At 45.4% G+C, this 20315-nt stretch overlaps 1 protein-coding gene across 1 annotated transcript in view; it reads left to right on the top strand.

Annotated features, from left to right (window-relative positions):
* The window catches only part of ldlrap1b (low density lipoprotein receptor adaptor protein 1b), a 58875-nt gene that overhangs the window by 17065 nt on the left and 21495 nt on the right, over positions 1–20315 (top strand). Inside the window, exons 2-4 of the mRNA XM_038799438.1 lie at positions 8197–8339; positions 11762–11874; positions 19470–19584. Of these exons, the coding sequence (XP_038655366.1) occupies positions 8197–8339; positions 11762–11874; positions 19470–19584 (371 nt within the window). The remainder of the gene's footprint in view (positions 1–8196; positions 8340–11761; positions 11875–19469; positions 19585–20315) is intronic.

Here is a 20315-nt window from a genome sequence, read left to right as displayed (position 1 = left end):
TTGTTGTGTTCTGTTTTTGAGGGTTTTCAGTTAAGTTATTGTTTGCCACCGTTCTATTTGCTTTTAGGTGTGGCTATGCTTGACAGTAATAATATGTGACTGATAGCGTGTTTGGGTTGGGGGGGTTTAGTTTAATTTTCCTGACGGTCTCTGCTGGTCTCGCTTTGTCGAGTTACGTAACTTGGCTCGGTGGCCATCTTGGGTTGATCATCTTGCTTTGTCTTCTCAGTGCCCCTTGTTTAACATCCCTCCTTGGCAATTAGCTGACTCTGGGTTACAGGTGGTGGGAGACCTCCAAACCAACTGATTAGCTGCACTGCTAGGGTTTTGAAGGGCCACGTAAAATGATCGAGAGCATTCACGCATCTTAAGATCCTAAATTCTGTTTGTTTTTGTTGTAGCAAGAAACCCATTTGCGCATTAAAGATCAGACCAATCCGCGCAAGAGATGGGTTGGGCAAGTATTTCATTCTAGTTTTTTAGAATAAAATTTAAAGTTTTTTTCACGATTAAGGGGCAATTTTGCATGGCTGATCCACCTATCCTGTGGGGGTGAGACCTATGCAGATACGGGGAGAATGTGCAAACTCCACATGGGCAGTGACTGAGGGTTGTTCTAGTTTTATCTGCTCATCCCAGATTGTGGCTGACCCTAACGGTCAATATATCTTCCCTTCCCAACCTCGACACATGCCATCGTACCCTGAACTGTGTTTTGGACCCGAAATTGGATCGATCAAAACCCACACCTTTTGTCCTGTTGCAGGTGACCCGGGCTTTGTCTTTCTTCATGTCTCAGATGGGAGGGGTAGACACGGAGTGTTTTTTCACATCCTTTTTGTTCGCCAGGTGGCAGCCGAGTACTCGGCAATTGTAATTTCTGACCACACCCCGCACTTTGTTGATCTGGTGCTGGAGTCTGACCCCACTTAACCTCCACCCTGGAGGTTGGATACTACTTTGCCAGCCAATAAAAGGTTGGCCAATAAAATGTTTTGTGAGCACCTGTCCACCTCCATTGATGATTACATTCAATCAAATAGGTCCGACTCCATCTCCCCTTCCATGTTGTGTAGGCTCTTGAGGCCATCCAACCCAGCAGGGACAGACCTGTAGTTGCTGAAAATTGGCGCCCAGAGGGACATGCCTTCCATTTTGAAGTGCCACCTTTCATTGCCTCCGATTCTTACTCAAGCCTCTGTTTTCTTGCTCCTTAAGAATGACAAGGACCTGAGTGCAGCTCATACCGATCCATTGCGCTGTTAAACGCGGATGTTCAGCTGCTCGCTAAGGTTCTGGCACTCGGTTGGAAAGTTGCCTTCCAGGCAGAATTTAAGAGGGCCAAACGGGCATTATAAATCGCCGTTAGTTATCAGCCAATAAACGTTGCCTTTTAAATGTCATACTTTCTTCCTCTCCTGCACCCGAACCAGAGGTGATAGTATCTCGAGACGCAGAGGAAGCATTTGTCTATTTGCCTGTGATTTTTGGAAGATTCCGATTCGGCCAAAAATGTGTCTCCTGGATCAGTTCGCTATACAATCCTCCTACTGCCAGGATCACACACGTACTTTATGTTCAGACGACCTCACCATGAATAGGGGCACTAGGTTGGGTTGCCCATTCTCTCCACTTGTATTTGTCCTGGCAATAGAGCCTTTCTCTATAGCATTGAGAACTTCTAATCAATGGAGGGGTATTAATCGGGTATCTCTTTATGTAGATGACCAACTTTTATATATTACAGATCCAATTCCCTCTATCAATGGCATAATTAAAACACTTAATACCTTTGGCTCCTTCTCTGGCTATTAGAGTGAATGTTTTCCTGTCAACCCCCCTGGGAGACTAACCCATTTAAGCATGTTACCCATGTCTAATATTGTCCGATTAGAATTACAGCCATGCCCACTGGTGGCCATATTGGGGTTTCAGACTCTCCGGCAGTTCAATCTGGGGTAGAGGCGGACATTATCGCTTTCGCCTCACTGATAGCCCGGACAGATTCTGCTCGGGTGTAGGACATCCGCTCTGCCGAGTGTCTCTGACCAGTTAGGGGACTTGATGTCGTTTTTTTTGCATTTGAAGAAAATTAAATTTACCATTCGGGGTTCTGTTGAGAGATTCTACCTGGGATGGCATCCGTTTATCTCCTTTTTCATAGATCTAGAAATCGGCTTTTAGGGATGGAGTTAAGTCATTTACTTTTTCTTTGTTTTTGTATTATTTGGAAAATGTTCTTTTTTTGTTTTTGAATTATAATTCTTCTGTACTGTATTTGTTTTGCATTGAAAATGTGTTTATTGCGTTGTTAGTAAAAAAAAATTTAAACCTAATGTTTTAAAAAAAAATACAAGAGGCTCGACACCATCCGGAACAAAGCAGCCCCCTTGATTGCTCCCCCTTCCAAAAATATTCGATCTCTCCACCACTGATGCACAGTAGCAGCAACGTGTAGCATCTACACGATACACTGCAGCACCTTCCAAACCCATGACCACTACCATCAAAAGGACAAGGGTAGCATATACATGGGAACATCATCACCTGTCTTGGGACTATATTGCTGTTCCTTCACTGTCGCTGGATCAGAATTGCGGAACTCCTTCCCTAACGGCACTGTGGATATGCCTACACCTCGGGGACTGTGACGGTTCAAGAAGGCAGCTCATGACCACCTTTTCAAGGTTTACTAGGGATGGGCAATAAATGCTAGGCTGGCTAGCGACACCACCTCCCGTAAATTATTTTCTAAAAAACTGTACGAGAAGTGAATACTGACTTGTTAGCAAGTGGACTCTGGCACAGTTGCCATGAGAATGCACTAGTTAATGGTGACTTACAGACAACTGCCAAGCGGAGGGCAAGTGCCTCAACACCGTGCACGAGGTTGGGGCTGATACAGTTGTAGGTGGTGTAAAGGGTGCACCTCACAAAGGCGGGGATGAGCCGACTCTTTGAAGGGGTAGAGGATGTTTGTGAACTTTGCAGGGGTGCCCACAAACCAAGTTCATATGTTTTGGTCCTCTCCAAAGCTGGAGGGGTATTGGAGGGAGGTGTTCAGGGTAATGTCGAAGGTGGTACATGTAAGACTTGAGCCAGGTCCTCTGGACTCCATATTCGGGATATCGGATCGACGGGGGTTGGAAGTGGGTGCGGAGGCAGATGATGTAGCCTTCGCCTCGCTGGTCGCCCGAAGGCGGATACTGTTGGGGTGGAAGTCAGTTTCTCCACCCAGTGTCCTGGCGTAGCGGGGGGGGTCTGTTGGAGATTTTAACACTTGAGAAGGTGAAGTTTGAGTTGAGGGAAGGAAGAAAGGGTTCTACAATTCATGGACTTTATTTATTATGCACTTCCAGAAATTGGATGACATGGAACATAGGGAGGTGGGGTTGGACTGTGTATGTTGTTGCTGACTATGTATGGGTGGATGGTGGATTCCTGAATTATTTTCTTTGATGTTTGTGTTTAAAATGTTTGGAGTTGGTGGGAGGGAGGAATTGTTGGCCAGGGGATTGACATTTTATTTGTTCCCGTTGATTGCTTGTTGGTGGGTGTATATTTGGATGAAAATGTGCAAAAGGAGGAATGCAACAATATTTTTGAAAAAAGGTAACTGCCAAGCATTGTTTGAAATTTCAGTTCAGGTCCAGCTGCCTGGTTTGTTACGGTATTGCCCTGGGGAGTGGGTCTGCGAATGCCTGTCACTTACTTTATTTAGCTGTTGTTTTCCTCTCATACTGGCCTTCTTGCGAAGTGCCCTGATGAGTGCAAGATGAAAAGCTTTGACATATCTTTTTTTTTCAGCAGTACAAAAGAAGCATTTTGGGTTGTAAGAACAGATTTGCCCAAAACGTCTATTTATCCTTCCATGAACAATATATCATTTGACTTCAATGAAAACCAGTTTTTAATCTCTGGAAGAACTTTTATTCCCATAGAATTGTATAGTGTTACAGAATGGAAACTGGCCATTTGGCCCACCCACTCTAAACTTGCAATTTTCTTTGTTTGCCACCTTATATAATCCCACATTCCTGTGAAGTCATCACTGCCTTTTATTTTATCCCCCCCCCTCCAAATAACTATCAAATTCTCTTTGAATTTACAGACTCTGCTTCAACAATCATGTGTTCCACATTCTACAAAGAAAATGCACTAACCTTTTAATTCTTTTTGTGATTATCTTAAAAAGTTTTATATTCTGAAACCTGCCTTGTGGAAATGATCAACCCAATAAACCTAAAATAACTGGTAACCGGATTGTTGCTCTTTTATGTTTCTTAATAATAACCACAAGACGCGAGTACATTCCGTGTACTGGACAAATGACCACACAACCCGTATATCAGTTCAATTTTTGTTTATTATTAAACATGGGCTTGGTTCTATACATGTGGCTACACATTAAACTATACCTAACAGCCTAAATGACCTTTACTTAACTTTCAAGTGACCGGCTCTGTGCAAGTTAGATAAGGCCTTTATCTGATTCCCCACGTGCGGTGGCTGGAAGTTCTCAGGTGCATCTAGGCTGAGGCTCATCCTTCTGGTAGCAATCGGGGTCCTTGAATTTGGCTGGTTGATGTGCTGCAGTTGGTGGGGCAGAGGCCGGTCCCAAAAGAGACAGAATGTTGGTCGAGCAGTTCCTCTTATCCTCTGATCTTTTGGGCGGTCCCAACTCGGGATCCAATAGATCAATAGGATTTTGATCACCCGAATCGATTCTGGCCAATTAGGGGCGGGTACCTTGATAGCTGAGCAGGTCCTAGTTGTTATTGTCCAAGGCACGTATGCACTCCCAAATAAGGTGAATAGGTGTCCCCGAGTCTGTTACTACTGCTATGTTTCAATCTGTGTTCCATTGTTCTGGGGAGATCGGGGAGGTGCAACTATCTGTGTAGGTCTGGTTTCCTCTGCACAATACACAGGGGCTGTGTATTATCTGTGTCCCAACCAGACCACAATTCCCATTATGCTTTGAGGGCGGCCATTTTAGATGCCACAATATGAAGTAAAAATGTTGCTAAGGTGGGGTGGGGGAATCCAGTGATGGTAATCCTAGTTTAGTACAAAATATGTTGAATAGTTTCATATCATGGGTTTTTGTGTTTAGTTCCAAGAAAATGCAAATCTTCACCTCCACTTCCATTTCACTAATGTTTGTGTTCTGGATATATACCAAAACAAGGAGTTTCTTGACCTAAATTGTCAGATACGAGCTGACTCCAATAATCTGTGGGTATTATTGGAGCCCATGTTTTCCATGGCACAAGGTTTGCACTATAAAAAGGGTTTTTCTTTTCTGCAGTGTCGAGTTGGTGCTCTAAGCAACTTTGGCAATGAATCAAAAGACTTAAAGGTTGAGTCGGATGAGGGTCGAACTTTAAACTTTACCCTTCCAAGCTTCAGTTACCAAATATCAAACTTTTCAAGCAGTTGGCCTGACTTTTTAATGACATTGTGCACGGGTGAAGGCTGGGAAAGCAGGAAGACAAACTACTAAAATTGGTTTCTTGTTACAACTTGCGACCTCAATTGATCTTCTCTTCTTCTGTGGTAAAGCACAGTAGAAACAGTAATGTTGGATTGTTATTATTGTCACATAATCTGAATCGGATAAACAATCTGTCATTAAACCAGGGTCAAAATCTGGTTTGCCTTTAGACAAGTTATTTTAATTTATTTTTTAATTTTTCCAATTAAGGGGCAATTTTAGCGTGGCCACTCCACCTACCTTGCACATCTTTGGGGTTATGGGGGTGAAACCCACACAGACATGGGAGAATGTGCAAACTCCGCACAGTGACCCAGGGCTGGGATCGAACCCGGGTCCTCGGCACCATAGACCAGTCATTTTAAAACCCAATTATTTTCATACTTCTGCTTTTCTAATTCTGATATTCTTGAATTCATGAATTCTGAGTTACTTGGGAAATCTCAAGAAGCAGTGTATTCTGTTCGCTTCGCTATAGGTTTAAAGCTCAACGTAAATATGGTGTGGATTTTGTTTATGTCCATTGTTGCCTGAAATTCAATCCCGCTGTGTTTGCGTCCTGAGACAAATTCTTGGAACAGCTTGTTACAGAAATATTACTCTCCGGATAAGAGTTCATAGAGTAGAATCGACTGGCATTGTTTCCTTCATTGGGAGTGGATGCTATTGTAACACAATCCAACTTGGTAAAACACTCCAATGACACTTGATCTCTTTTTAAAAAAAAGGTTCCTGATCATTGGAATTTAATGCCTCTTCCCGTGACCCCACCCCCTGGCAAGCTTGGAGGTGACATGACTTAATTGAGCTGGTAGAGTGCTCGGTGGGGTACTCTCCATCCGACTTATGCCTGGTTAAAGGTGTCATCTTGCCGCTGCTGGTTATTCATCCAACGGCAAATGGGGTAGTTGGCGCTCAGGAACCCTGGAAAGCAAACCCTTGTGCACTTTGCTTTCAGGCTCCCTGGGGGCGCTCCCTTGTTGTAAGTCCCTGATCGTGAGACTTGGCATCAGGAAGGGAGGATCTGATAAAAGCCAGTCTTTTCCTGCCCCTCCCGCCCATGTCTTCAACCTTGCTTGAAGTTAATGAGGTTAGAAATTAATGCACGCTTGCAACATGTACATTGCATCAGTGTCCTACATCTGTGTTCTGATATGCAATGATTTTTAAAAATTTGTTCTAAGGGTCTGTGCCAGTTAGTAACATTGGGATTGTCATTTGGTGCAATTCTGCGCCTTCTACTAGGTGTCTGCTGCGGAAATAACAGGTAAGTTGCTGTCTACAGGTGGCCCAACTGGAGATGATGAAACAGAATCACACAGTGCAAAAGAAGCCCTTTGGCCCATCGAGTCTGCACCAACACGTGGTAAACACCTGACCTACCTACCTAGTCCCATTTACCCATACTTGACCCATTGCCTTGAATGTTATGACTCATGTGCTCATCCAAGTACTTTTCAAAGGATGTGAGGCAATCTGCCTTTACCACCCTCCCAGGCAGTGCATTGCAGACTGTCACCCTCTGGGTAAAAAGAGTTTTCCTCACGTCCCCACTAAACCTCCTGCCTCTCACCTTGAACTTGTGCCCACTCATGACTGACCTTACAACAAAAGGGAACTGCTGCTCCCTATCCACCCTGTCCATGCCCCTCACGATCGTGTACACCTCAATCAGGTTGCCCCTCCATCTACTCCTCCCAAAGAAAACAGCCAAGTCTATCCAACCTCCCTTCATAACTTAAATGTTCCATGCCAGATAGTATCCTGGTGAATCTCCTCTGCATCCCCTCAGTGCAATCACATTCTTTCTAAGGAGACATTCTCCCAAGATAACCATCAAACTGTGTAGTGTTTCCCGATCCTGGCGGGAAAACATGCCAAATCCTCCACCCCAAACTTCATTAATGATGCACCTGGGTGTTTCACACCATGTTTCATGGCAGGACAGGCCTTGATGATGCCCAGGGGCCATATCAAGAAGCGGCCCAACATCACTGACCTACTATTGAAGAAAGAAAGTGGACTCCTCGAAGAGTGCAGTTGGCTGAAATTCGTAATGGCTGCTAAGTTGCCTGGGGATATGCCAGTTTTGTGCATGGAGCTGGTTTGAAGCATGATGTTTTCTCACCTGTAAATGGTTGTCGAAACTTCATTCAAAATTCTGCAATTTGTTTTGGGTTTATGCTGATTTCAAGCAATTTGCAGCTAGACAGCCCACATAATCAGATGGAAACTCTACTGCTTAAACATAAAGAGAGGATGTATTATGGGTGGCTCGGTAGCACAGTGGTTAGCACTCTTGCTTCACAGCGCCAGAGTCCCAGGTTCGATTCCCATCTTGGATCACTGACTGTGTGGAGTCTGCACGTTCTCCCCGTGTCTACGTGGGTTTCGTCCGGGTGCTCCGGTTTCCTCCCACAAGTTCCGAAAGATGCGCTGTTAGGTGAATTGGACAGTCTGAATTCTCCCTCTGTGTACCCGAACAGGCACCAAAATGTGGCGACTGGGGACTTTTCACAGTAACTTCATTGCAGTGTTAATGTAAGCCTACTTTTGACAATAATAAAGATTATTATTATTATTAAATCTGTAGCTACAAGCCAAAATCTATATAGCAGAATCTGCCCTGTCATGCCAATGTGCTGATATCAACTTCCATCTAGCATTCCTTAATGCACACTCTTTAATTTTTCTTCAAGAATTGCCAGAAAACTGGACTGATACGAGAGAATCACTCCAGGAAGGAATGGTATTTAACCTCAAGTATTTGGGTATGACGCTCGTGGAACAACCAAAAGGGGAAGACATGTCATCTGCTGCTGTCCGAAGGATTGTTGCTATGGTAACGTAATATTTTGTCTATATTTTTAATGTTTGGTGTAGGGTACAATATTAATGCTGAAAGCAATTGGTAGCAGCTTTGACAGATTTGGGCGCTCAAATTCAGCTCAACCCGGATTGACGTCAGCTGTACAAGATCTCATCAAGGCCCAAACACAGGATAAACAGGATGGTGAGGAATTTGTTAAGTGTGTCCAAGAAGGCAGCATGGTGGCACAGTGGTTAGCACTGCTGCCTCATGGCACCGAGATCCCAGGTTCTATCCCGGCTCTGGGTCACTGTCCGTGTGAAGTATGCACATTCTCGCTGTGTTTGCGTAGGTTTCACCCTCACAACCCAAAGATGTGTAGGGTACTAAGATTACAGGAGTTGCGGATAGTGATGAAGATTGTCAGAGAATACAACAGGATAAAGATAGGCTGCAAAATTGGGCAGAGAAATGGCAGATGGAATTTAACCCGGACAAATGCGAAGTGATGCATTTTGGTAAATCCAATTCAGGTGGGAGCTATAAAATAAATGGCAGAACCATCAGGAGCATAGAGACACCACAGAGCCTTAAAAGTGGCAGCACAGGTGGAAATGATGGTGAAGAAAGCATATGGCATACTTGCCTTCAGAGGATGGGGTATCGAGTATAAAAGCTCGAAATTATGCTACAGTTATATAGAACGTTGGTTAGGCCACATTTGGAATACTTGTGTCCAATCTGGTCACCACGATACCAGAAGGACGTGGAGGCTTTGGAGAGAGTACAGAAAAGGTTTACCAGGATGTTGCCTGTTATGGAGGGTATTAGCTATGAGCAGAGATTGAATAAACTAGGATTATTCTCCCTAGAGAGACGGAGGCTGAGGGGCGACCTGATAGAAGTTTATACAATTATTAGGGGTATAGATAGGGTGAACAGTTGGAGGCTTTTTCCCAGGGCGGAAATGACATTTACAAGGGGACACAGGTTCAAGGTGGGGGGGGGGGGGGGGAAGGTTCAGTGGAGATGTGCGGGTCATGTTTTTTTACACAGAGGGTGGTGGTGGCCTGGAATGCACTACTAAGTGAGGTGGTTGAGTCAGATACGTTAGCGACCTTTAAGGCACATGAACAGACTGGGTATAGCAGGATACAGGCGGTTGGTCTAGATAGGACACGTGATCGGCGCAGGTTTGGAGGGTCGAGGGGCCTGTTCCCGTGCTCTATTGTTCATTGTTCTGAAACCTATCGTTAAAATTGTTTATAATGGCAATGGTAACTGAATTACTGACACAAGCCAAAATGATTCAGCTCCTCTCAAACCGTTGTGAACCTAAAAGCCCACAGAATAAACCCACATTGGTGGAATTGGAGCATGACAAATTGACGTTGTCCATTTCCTTTCTAAATATGCAGATAAAATGTTCCAACGGAAATATTAAAAATACGAACATTTATTTGCGGTGTTAACAAAGGGACTCTATTATTGCCCTGGCCACATAACAGCCCCTACCAACCTACTTCATGATAGCTCTTACCAACCTACTTCATCTGGGGACTACACTTGATCTTCACTGTCACTGTGCAGTGCTAACAGGAGAACAATAATTTGGTTTCTGAATATTGAAAAATAATTTGTGGAAGTGGCCTGCTACTGACGGTTTTGAGTTCTGTTTTTTTTTGGTTTTGCAATACATCCAACAGTCAGTTATCAGTTATTGTGAAATGAATATCAAAGAGAAAACGCTGGAAAATCTCAGCAATTCTGGCAGCAGCTGTAGGGAGAGAAAAGAGCGATTGTTTCGAGTCCAGATGACCCTTTGTCAAAGCTAACGATAGAGAAAGTGGGAAATATTTATACTGTGGAGTGAGAATGAAAGAGGAGTCATAGCCACAGAAACCCAGGGAGAGAACAAAAGATGTGAAAGGCCAAACTGCAGAGAAACTAATATCAGAGGGTAAACTGTGACAGATGTAAATGTGGGGGGAGGGGAAGGGGGAAGCAAAGGGGAGAAAGAGTGAGGAAAGGTGGATAAGATGGGGTGGGATAAATATATATAAAGAAGGAAAGAAATGGTAAAAGACAGTTAAAATGAAATAGGATGAAAACAAATGGGTCGAGGTGAGCTGGAGCTAATCATCTGAAGTTGTTGAACTCGATGTTGGGACCGGAAGGCTAGCGTGCCTAACCGGAATATGAGATGTTGTTCCTCTAGTTTGTGTTGAGCTTCACTGGAACATTGCAGCAGGCCAAGGACAGACATGTGGGCATGGGAGCAGGGTCTTGTGTTAAAATGGCAAGCAACAGGAAGGTCAGGGTCCTGAATGCGCACAGACCGAAGATGCTCAGCAAGGCGATCATCACTATCTGCGTTTGGTCTCTCCGATATAGAGGAGACCACATTGGGAGTAATGAATGCAATGGACCAAATTGGAAGAGGTGCAAATGAAATGCTGCTTAACCTGGAATGAGTGTTTTGGGCCTGGGATGTTAAGCATGGAAGAGGTAAAGGGGCAGGTGTTACACCTTCTGCGATTGCATGGGAAGGTGCCATGGGTGATGGGAGAGGTGTTGGGTATGGTGGAGGAGTGGACTAGATTATCTCTGAGGGAACGGTCTCTGCGGAATGGAGTGAAGGGAAGATGTGTTTTTTGTGTCCACAAGGAATTATTATTGTGAAATGAATAACTCTTTTTGCCACATTTATCTGTTTTCAGTGTGTGGCTAATGCAAAGCTTCAGTTTATGATTATTGAAATTTAAGTGGCGAAATTTTGCTATTGTCAGCTTAGGCGGGAAAGCGGGGTGCACCCCGTTGGCTGCACTGCCGGTTTTTTCCACCATTTTCTTTGACACGGTCAAAAGAAATGAAGGAGGCAGGTCCCATGCTGTCACACTAGCACCTTTGGCTCCTGAAAGATTAGGAAAGGGCACCCTGATTAGGCAGGGGGAAAATGATAAAGACAGAAAAGAGAAATCCTCACCACCTGAATGGCAATACAAACCCCAGCATTCCCCCCCCCCCTGCACATTCTAACACTGACCCGAAGAATGGACAGTCCAATATGGGGGGGGACTGCCAGGGTGGAGTGGGGGGTGTCAAAGCCATTTTGGGATTCCCAATCCATTACTCAGCCGAGAATGGGGGTGGTAAATCTCCCCCCGCCCCCCCGCAAACATCTATGCAGAGAAATAGTTGGTTGCAATCAAAGTACTAAGAACTCAAGATGATGCCGAAGACCCTATCAGTAAAACAAAATTCGCAGTTTTAGTGAGCACCTGGAAATTGCATTTATCAATAAATATGGTATGCTGTCACACATTACTTCAGTTTGACCTATCTATAATTGATAAGAGAATGAGTTTCTAGTGCATGCAAGAGAATAGCCACCTTTTGATCCTGTACAGGTTTTGGATGCTGCATCTAAATTTAAGGTTTTATTTTTCACACAGGCCAAAGCAGGTGGGAAAAAATTTCAGAAAGTCTCTTTGACTGTGTCGCCACGAGGAATAATTCAACATGATGGTACAAGTAATGAACTAATAGAGAACGTCTCCATCTACAGGTACAACGCACTCCAGATCCAACACTTGATTTAGACACAAATATTGAGTGGTGCAAGATAGGAAGGTTGATGTGAAACTCTCATTCCCACCTGAGATTTTTTTTTTAAGTAAGAAAATTGCTGGGAGCACTCGGTGCTACTGGCAACCACTGAAAAGAGATTGGATCAGTTAACATTTTGTGCATCTACCCTTCTTCACAACAGTCCCTACTGAAAAGGTGGCTGCATTTATAGAACAAAAACTTTTGTTTATGGAGCCTTCATGTCTTAATCATGACAAAACATAAGGGATAAAACTCTTGATCTTCAGTAATGGAAAACAGTCTCCTTTTGATGATTGTTTGAAGATTTGGAAGATCAAATACAAGCTGCTGTTAAGTACTGGAAACAAACATAAGCCAGTGTGGAATCCTAAAAGAAAAATAAATTGGAGGTTTAAATGGTCTGGCAATCTGTTCATATTTTCTGCTCATGTGTAAATGTTATAACTATCTGGAAATCTCTGGAAGCTAACTTTTTAGTAATGAATAATTCTAATCTTGTTGCATACCTGTGTGTTTTTACATTTCTCCACGGCACTACCTCCCGGCTTTCTGCTATATGCAATGAGTGGCTTAGAGGCTGTGAGAACTAAGTTGTTTTTCCTCCTCCTCCTCCCCCCCCCCCCCCCCCCCCCCCCCAAGAAAATCACACTGGAGAGCTGCTGAATCTACCCTGTGGATGCAACTTGGCATCTCGGCTTTCAGATAGCAGGGAATTTTAGGATAGCATTTTAAAGCTTCAAGTTTTAAAAAATGTTTGTTCCCTCCGCTTCCACTGTTGTCCGCAAAATGTGGCTGCATGGTTAACGTATTCATTGCAAGCATGGCATGTTTGTTAATTATTCCAAACCTTTTGCGGACGTCTCTAAATTAACTGGAGACCATAATCCACCAGCGGCACGGTGGCACAGTGGTTAGCATTGCTGCCTCACCGCTCCAGGGACCCGGCTTCAATTCTGGCCTTGGGGTCACTGTCTTGTGCGGAGTCTGTAAGTTCTCCCTGTGTCTGCGAGGGTTTCCTCCCACAGTCCAAAGATATGCAGGCTAGGCGACCTGGCCATGATATATTACCCCTTAGTGTCCAGGGATGTGCAAGTTAGGTTATGGGGTTATGGGCATAGGGCAGGGTGGATGGACAAGTGTACATGGGTAGAATGCTCATTCGAAGAGTTGGTGCTGACTCAATGGGCCGAATAGCCTCCTTCTGCACTGTAGGGACTCTATAATTCTAACAATAATGGTCTGCTTTCACTGCGGTGGAATACCCACTGATATTTAGACATAGCAAGAACATAGGTTTTGGGGAGAGACAGACTACAGGGACTCTTCATCTTGTTTCTGACAGCTTGGCACATGTCACTGTTCTCTAATTCTATGCCAAGCTGCATTTCTGATGTTTAAAATATTGAATTAAAATCAAGGTGCCACACATTTTAGATCAAAAACTTGCTGTGCTAAGGAGTGTCAGGATGTGGGTTTATATTTGCAATTCTCGCTCCAAAACCACATGTTTATTTCACAACCGTAGCTCTATTTTCATTGGCCACATTTTTGCATTGATATATTTTAATTCAGATTTTGGGAGGCTGGTGTCAGTGAGTTGTCCGTCCCCCTGACTGCATGCTTTTTAAATCCCTAGATATTCACGAATGAGACAGACCACTTAAATCTCTTAATTCATCCATTCAGAGAATCCCAGTAGTCTCCACTTTTTCTGCTTCCACCACACTCCCATTCCATCTTCCTGCTTCTGACATAATTCTTTAATAGGGATGCTACCACCTATGTCACAATACCTCCGATTTGAGGTATCTGCCTCTGCAACTCTATTAATGTTCATTCTTCATATTCATCATTTTTAGGAAGGAGAACTTCCAAATATCAGTCTTGAATCCGCCCTATACAGGCCTGAAACAATAGGCGCGATCTAACAGAAAAGTTTAAAAGCGTCATTTCAGGGGGGGTTTCGCTGGGGTTTCTCCCCGGCTCTGTCAGCGAGTTCCCCACAGCTATCTAACCACCACTTTTTAGACCCCTGGGGAGTTGATCTCCGGACTAGCCAACACTTGGAAATTTTTGCATCACTGAGGAGCTGAACTCACTGGTCAGACTGGTTCCTCTGAGATCGGGCCCCCATTTTGAAAGGATGCCTTGCTCTCTAAGTGAGCTTGAGCGTTCCCCACATCCCCACCCACGGGCAATGACATCCCCATGCACACTTTAAAAAAAAAAAAAATTTAAGTGCCCCTTAATTGGTTAAAAAAAAAATGAATTGGGCAATTTAGTGTGGCCAATCCACCTATCCTTACCCTGCACTCTTTTTGGGTTCTGGAGACCCACGCAGACACAGGGAGTATGTGCAAATTCCACACGGACAGTGACCCAGGGCTGGGATCTAACCCGAGTCCTCGCCGTCGTTAGGCAGCATTGCTAACCACTGCATCCCCATGCCACCCTAGAATTTTCTTTTCAATCAAACAAAATATTCAAGTTGACTTTTGATTATTACAAAAATATCCCCCACGCAACATCACCCATCCTAACCCAGTTTCATATCAAGAATACTGCTCTCCACCGAGTCCCCCTGCCCACAAAGAAGACCCTGCAAGACTAACCAATCCCTCCATCCCCTCGTATCCCTAGCAGCTGACGGTAACCAGTTGCTTAAAAAAAATAATGAGCGGCTGCAACCTTGAATAAAACCCATCCACCAACCCTCTCATGGTGTATTTGATCATCTCCAGGTGCAAAAATTCCATCAGGTCTCATAACCAAGCCAAAGCCTTAGGTGGCGCCTGGAGCCCTCCATCCAAGCAAGACTCTCCTCCGGGCTATTAGAGAGACGAAGGCCAAGGCATCTGCTTTCTTCCCTTTCTGCAGCACCCACAAGTCTGACACCCCAAATATGGCCACCATCGGGCATTTCTCAACCCTAACACCCAGAATCCCTGACGTTGTTTCAGAAAAAGGAGACCCAAAAATCAACAAGCTGGGGCAGGACCATAACATGTGCGTGCAGTTCGTTGGCCCCCTGGAACACTGCTCACACCTATCCTGCACCTCTGAGATGAACCGACTCGTAGGCGCCCTGGTCATGTGCACGCTATGCACTATGTTGAACTGTATCAAACTTAACCTTGTGCATGAGGAGGTGAAGTTGACCCTGTGAGGGGCCTCACTCCACAACCTCCCCCTCAAAGACCCAACCCGACTCATCCTCTCACTTCCCGTTCTTCAAACGAAGCCTGCTCCGTCGCCAACACCTGCCCATAAATATCTGAAAGTCTTCCCTCCCCTAATTCGTCGAATGACAGGACCCTATCCGTAAGCAAAGGCGCGAACATCTGGGAAGTGAAGAAAAGCTCCTTATGTACAAAATTGTGGACCTGCAAGTATCGGAATACACTCCTTTTCGGGACCTGGAACTTCTCTAAAATCTCTTCTATCGTCCAGAAACATTACCCTAAACTTTCCAACCCTTCTCTCTCCCATGCCCGGAACGTTGCATTTAGACCAGATGACACAAACCTCGGGTGGTATTCTCTCCCCCCCACGCTGGGTGGGAGAATCGCCGCGGCGAAGCACCACTCCACGCCACCCCAACACCCGCATGCGATTCTCCCAACCCCCCCCCCCCCCCGACACCAGCGGCGCGAGAATCTCGCCGGGCCGCTCGGAGAATCGCTGCAAACAGCGAGCGCCGATTCTCCGGCCCGGATGGAACCAGCGGCCGGCGTAAAAAATGAGAGTCCCGACGGCGGTGTCTACACGTGGTTACTGCTGGCTCCTTCACCGGGGGGGGGCGGCCTCCCATGGGGTCTGGCCCGCGATGGGGGCTCACCGATCAGCGTGCTGGCCTCTTTTTTTCCCCCACCGAAGATCCCTGCATATGCGCAGGTTGGCGCGGCGCCCATTTGGCACCGCGCAAGGTGGCTGGAGCAGCATGAACCACTCCAGCGCTGTGCTGGCCCCCTGTGGGAGCCAGAATAGGTCGTGCCCGGGCCCTGTTCACGCCGTCGCGTTTCACGACGTTGCTTCATGACGGAGCAAACACTTGGCCTCAATTTCGGAGAATCTCGCCCATGGTTCCTGCAAATCAGCGGCAATAGCAACATTGAACCTAATTTTAAACGCTGCGTGAATTGGTTCCAAATTCTCAGAGGCTGTTACCACTGGGCTCAACGGGAATCTTACCGGAGAGAACGGGAAAGGAACAGTGACAAGAGCCCTCAGACTCAATCCTATTCAAGGAGCCTCCTCCAGCCGCCCCAATATAAAAGTCTGGATCCTTGAACCACCCCACACCTTTTCAATACTTGCCGCCCAATAATAACACCGAAAAGTAGGTAGTGGCACCCCCCGCTGATTGTCTATCCTTTTGCAAAATTGCCCTATGACCCCGAAGGGTCTTACCCCCCCCCCCCCCCCCCCCCCCCCCCCCCCCCAAAACAATGTTAGATATGAATTTATTGACCCAATCGACAATAACTTGAGAAAGAAAGACTGGGAGACATTGGAACAAAAACAAAAAACCTTGGTAGAATATTCATCTTCAGCATCTGAACTCTTCCCGCCAAGGTCTAAGGAAGGGCATCCCACCTCTTCCAATCAGCTTTCACCCCATCCACCAGAATAGGAAAGGTAAGTTTATGTATTGTTGCCCAGTCACGGGCAACCCGGATACCGGAAACTAGTCTTGGCCGGACGAAACAGCAGCCTCCACAGTTCAGCTTCCCTCCCTGGGGGTTCACCAGAAGAAATTCACTCTTGCCCAAGTTCACCTTTACCCTGAAAAGGAACCAAACTTCCTGAGCACCTCCATTATCTCCCCCACATTAGAGAGAGGGTCCGTGATGTACAATAACAAATCATCCGCATACTAAGACACCCTCTGCTCCCTCCCTCCCTGCTCTATCGCCCTCCACTTAGACTATCTCTGCGCAATGGCCAGCAGCTCAATTGCTAAGGCAAACAACAACTGGGATAGTGGACATCCTTGCCTTGTACCCACGTTCAGTTCAAAGTATCCCAGGCTCAGGGCATTGGTACAGACACTCGGTGGATGTCCTCTTGAAAAGCCTAACCCAAGTAATAAATTTTGGCCCAAACGCAAATCGCCCTATAATTTCGAAAGGTACCTACCTGGTCAAATGTTTTTCCATGTCCATTGAGATAATCACCTCTGGCTCAGTCACGGAGAAGTGCAACAGCACCACTTTCAAGAGTCTCCTAATGATGGCCGACACCTACCGGCCCTTAACAAATCCTGTCCGACCATCCAAAATCACCCCCGGCAAGCAGGGCTCCAAATGAGTTGCCAACAGCTTAGCGTTTAACAGAGAAATGGGTCAAAACAACCAACACTCTGCGGAATCCTTGTACTTTTTCGAGATCGAGGAGATTGATGTCTGCGCAAATGTGGGCACAACACCCCCTGCGACAGAGAATCATTGAACATATCCCGCAGAAGTAGAACCAGCAGACCAGCAATCTCTTTCTAAAACTCTATAAGAAATCCATGCAGACCCAATGCTTTATCCATCTGCGTATCATTCATGATCTCCGCCGATCCAATTGGCATCCCCAGCTCCTGCTTTCTCTCCTGTTCCACCTCTGGGAAGGTTAACCTACTAAAAATTTGTAACATTGTTGAATCCTCCTCCAGAGGCGCAGACTTGTATAGACCCTGGTAAAAAGCCTTAAACACCTCATTGACCTTCCCTAGGGCAGAAACCAACCCCTCGCCCAAATCGCTAACGTGAACTATCTCCCACAATGCAGCCTGCCACCTTAGCTGGTGAGCTAACAGACGGCTGGCCTTTCCCCATAGTGATAAAACGTCCCTCTTGAGCGACGAGGTTGGCCCATTGCCTTGACCATTGACAACTCAAAATCTCTGTAATTTATTTATCTTTGACAAAAGCTGTTGTGGTGGGACAATTGCGTATTGGCGATCCACCTCCAGATAGAATTCACCAGACTCTGTTACTCCACCCTCCCAGATTTATCCCTACGTGCCTTATAAGAAATCATCTCTCCCCTAATAACTGCCTTCAGTGCTTCCCAAAGTGTGATGGGCGAGATCGCCTTGTTCTTATTGAAATGCGCATAATCCCCGATAGTGGAGGATACCCGCTCGCAAAATCCCTTATCAGCACGCAGCACCATGTTCAATCTCTACGGATGTTAACCAAAGCCACCGGCCTGCCCACTAACACCCCACTAACAATTAATACCTCCCTCCTGAGTCCACCACAATGTTACCCACAGAAAAATCAACGCCATGGTCCCCCTGTGTCCTAACATCAAAACTCAAGTGAACATTTGCCCCACCCATCCTTTCTGCAATCTTGTTTGATCCCTAATTCTCAAATGGGTCTCCTGTAGAAAAAAAACACATCAGCCTCAAAACGTTTCAGGTGGCCAAATACCCTAGACCTTTTAACTAGTCCATTTAACCCCCTTACATTCCATGTAACCAACCGCTGCCCACCCCCAGTGAGGCAATCCAGTCGGGCCCCAACCAGCTCCATGCCCACCTAAGATGGCCACCATCACCCCCATCAAGCCAGTTCAAAAACAAAGGAACATACACCATCAGCAAACTACCTCCCCCAACCCTAGCAAAACAAACAGAAAAAAACCTAAGCTTGTTACCTTAAGAAACAGAAGAACCCACCCCCACCCCCCAAAGGTAACCAGCTCCAGCCATCTCCCCACTCTGCTCCCATTAACTTCTCCCATTAACTAGCTAAATTGCTAGCAGGGTGACCCCCACCTCGGGTAAAAATCAAAGTATTTCACAACATGGATCAACAGTCTCCCAACTCGTACTCAACTTTAATACCAAACAGCATAGGACGAAAACAAAAAAAACCCACCCAAATCCCCATCCGCCCCCAGACAGTTTCAACAATAAACAACACCACACCCTCTCTGACTTTACAACCATCCCACACACCAATAAAAATACAGAAGAACTTCAGAATGACCAAGCAAGACCATAGTCTTCAAACATTCTGTGCTTCTTAATAAAGTGATTTGCTTCCTCTGGCGCGTCAAAATTGTTGTCCCTGTCTCTGAAGGTAACCCGGAGACAAGCCAGGTACACAATCCCAAACCACAGATTGCTCTTTTGGAGTGTTGCCTTGGCCTTATTAAATGCCGCATGCGTTCTTGCCAATCCTGCTCCGATGTCCTGATATATTCTGCCACCACTGCCTTCCCATAACCAACATTTTTGATTAACTGACGCTGGGCATGCACGATAATAACGATTCTATTGTAGCTTGAACTACTAAGAGTATTTTTTGTTGTAGAAGTAGCTGCAGGAGTCCACTTGAGACGGGGACTCCAATCATTCTGATTGGAGGGTTAGTCATCCAATTACCACACAACTAAGTGCCATTTATTTTTAAAATGTAATTACTTTACTAAATTGTACTTCAATGAAAATTGGGATTGAAGGCAGGTGTTTGCCACTGGTGATATTTCAGATGTGTTTCTTATTGTCTTTATTTTTGTTCTTAAACAATGCCCTTTTTCCTTTACCAGGATATCGTATTGTACGGCAGACAAAGTACACGATAAAGTTTTTGCCTACATTGCTCAGAGCCAGTTAAATGAGACATTGGAATGCCATGCCTTCCTGTGTACAAAGAGAAAACTGGTGAGTGTTATGACTCCAGTTGATATAACTGGACGGGAATATTCCCAAATTGAACCTTGGCTCAAAAGACCATCCTTTCAAGTTTATTTTATTAAAACGAGGAGGAACTGAATCACAGGACAGTTAATTAGTTTTAACAACAAGAGTAAAACCATTAATCAAACATGAAAAAGTAGGATTATGATACAATATTCCTTGTTTGTCCCCTTAGATTTACACGGATTACAAAGTACAACTTCAAGCACACAGATTGCCTATGGTCAAATAAACACACTGTGCTCTGAATCATAGAATTTACAGTGCAGAAGGAGGCCATTCGGCCCATCGAGTCATCACCGGCTCTTGGAAAGAGCACCCTACTTAAGTCCACGCCTCCATCCTATCCCCGTAACCCAGTAACCCCACCTAACCTAAGGGCAGTTTAGAATGGCCTATCCATCTGATCTGCACATCTTTGGACTGTGGGAGGAAACCGGAGCACCCGGAGGAAACCCACGCAGACATGGGGAAAATGTACAGTCTCCGCACAGTGACCCAAGCTGGGAATCTAACCTGGGACTCTGGAGCTGTGAAGCTAACTGTGCTAACCACTGTGCTACCATGCCGCCCAACTGTGCTACCGTGCCACGCACAAGTTAGTGTCTGCTGATTTCTCCTCCGAAGCCAATCCCTCCCACATGATTGTCACTTGAGTTTTCAAACTTCACTACCAAACACACGCTTTATAATCT

The sequence above is a fragment of the Scyliorhinus canicula genome, chromosome 1 (assembly GCF_902713615.1).
Source record: "Scyliorhinus canicula chromosome 1, sScyCan1.1, whole genome shotgun sequence".
Taxonomy (NCBI): domain Eukaryota; kingdom Metazoa; phylum Chordata; class Chondrichthyes; order Carcharhiniformes; family Scyliorhinidae; genus Scyliorhinus; species Scyliorhinus canicula.
This window is presented reverse-complemented; position numbering and strand designations above follow the sequence as displayed.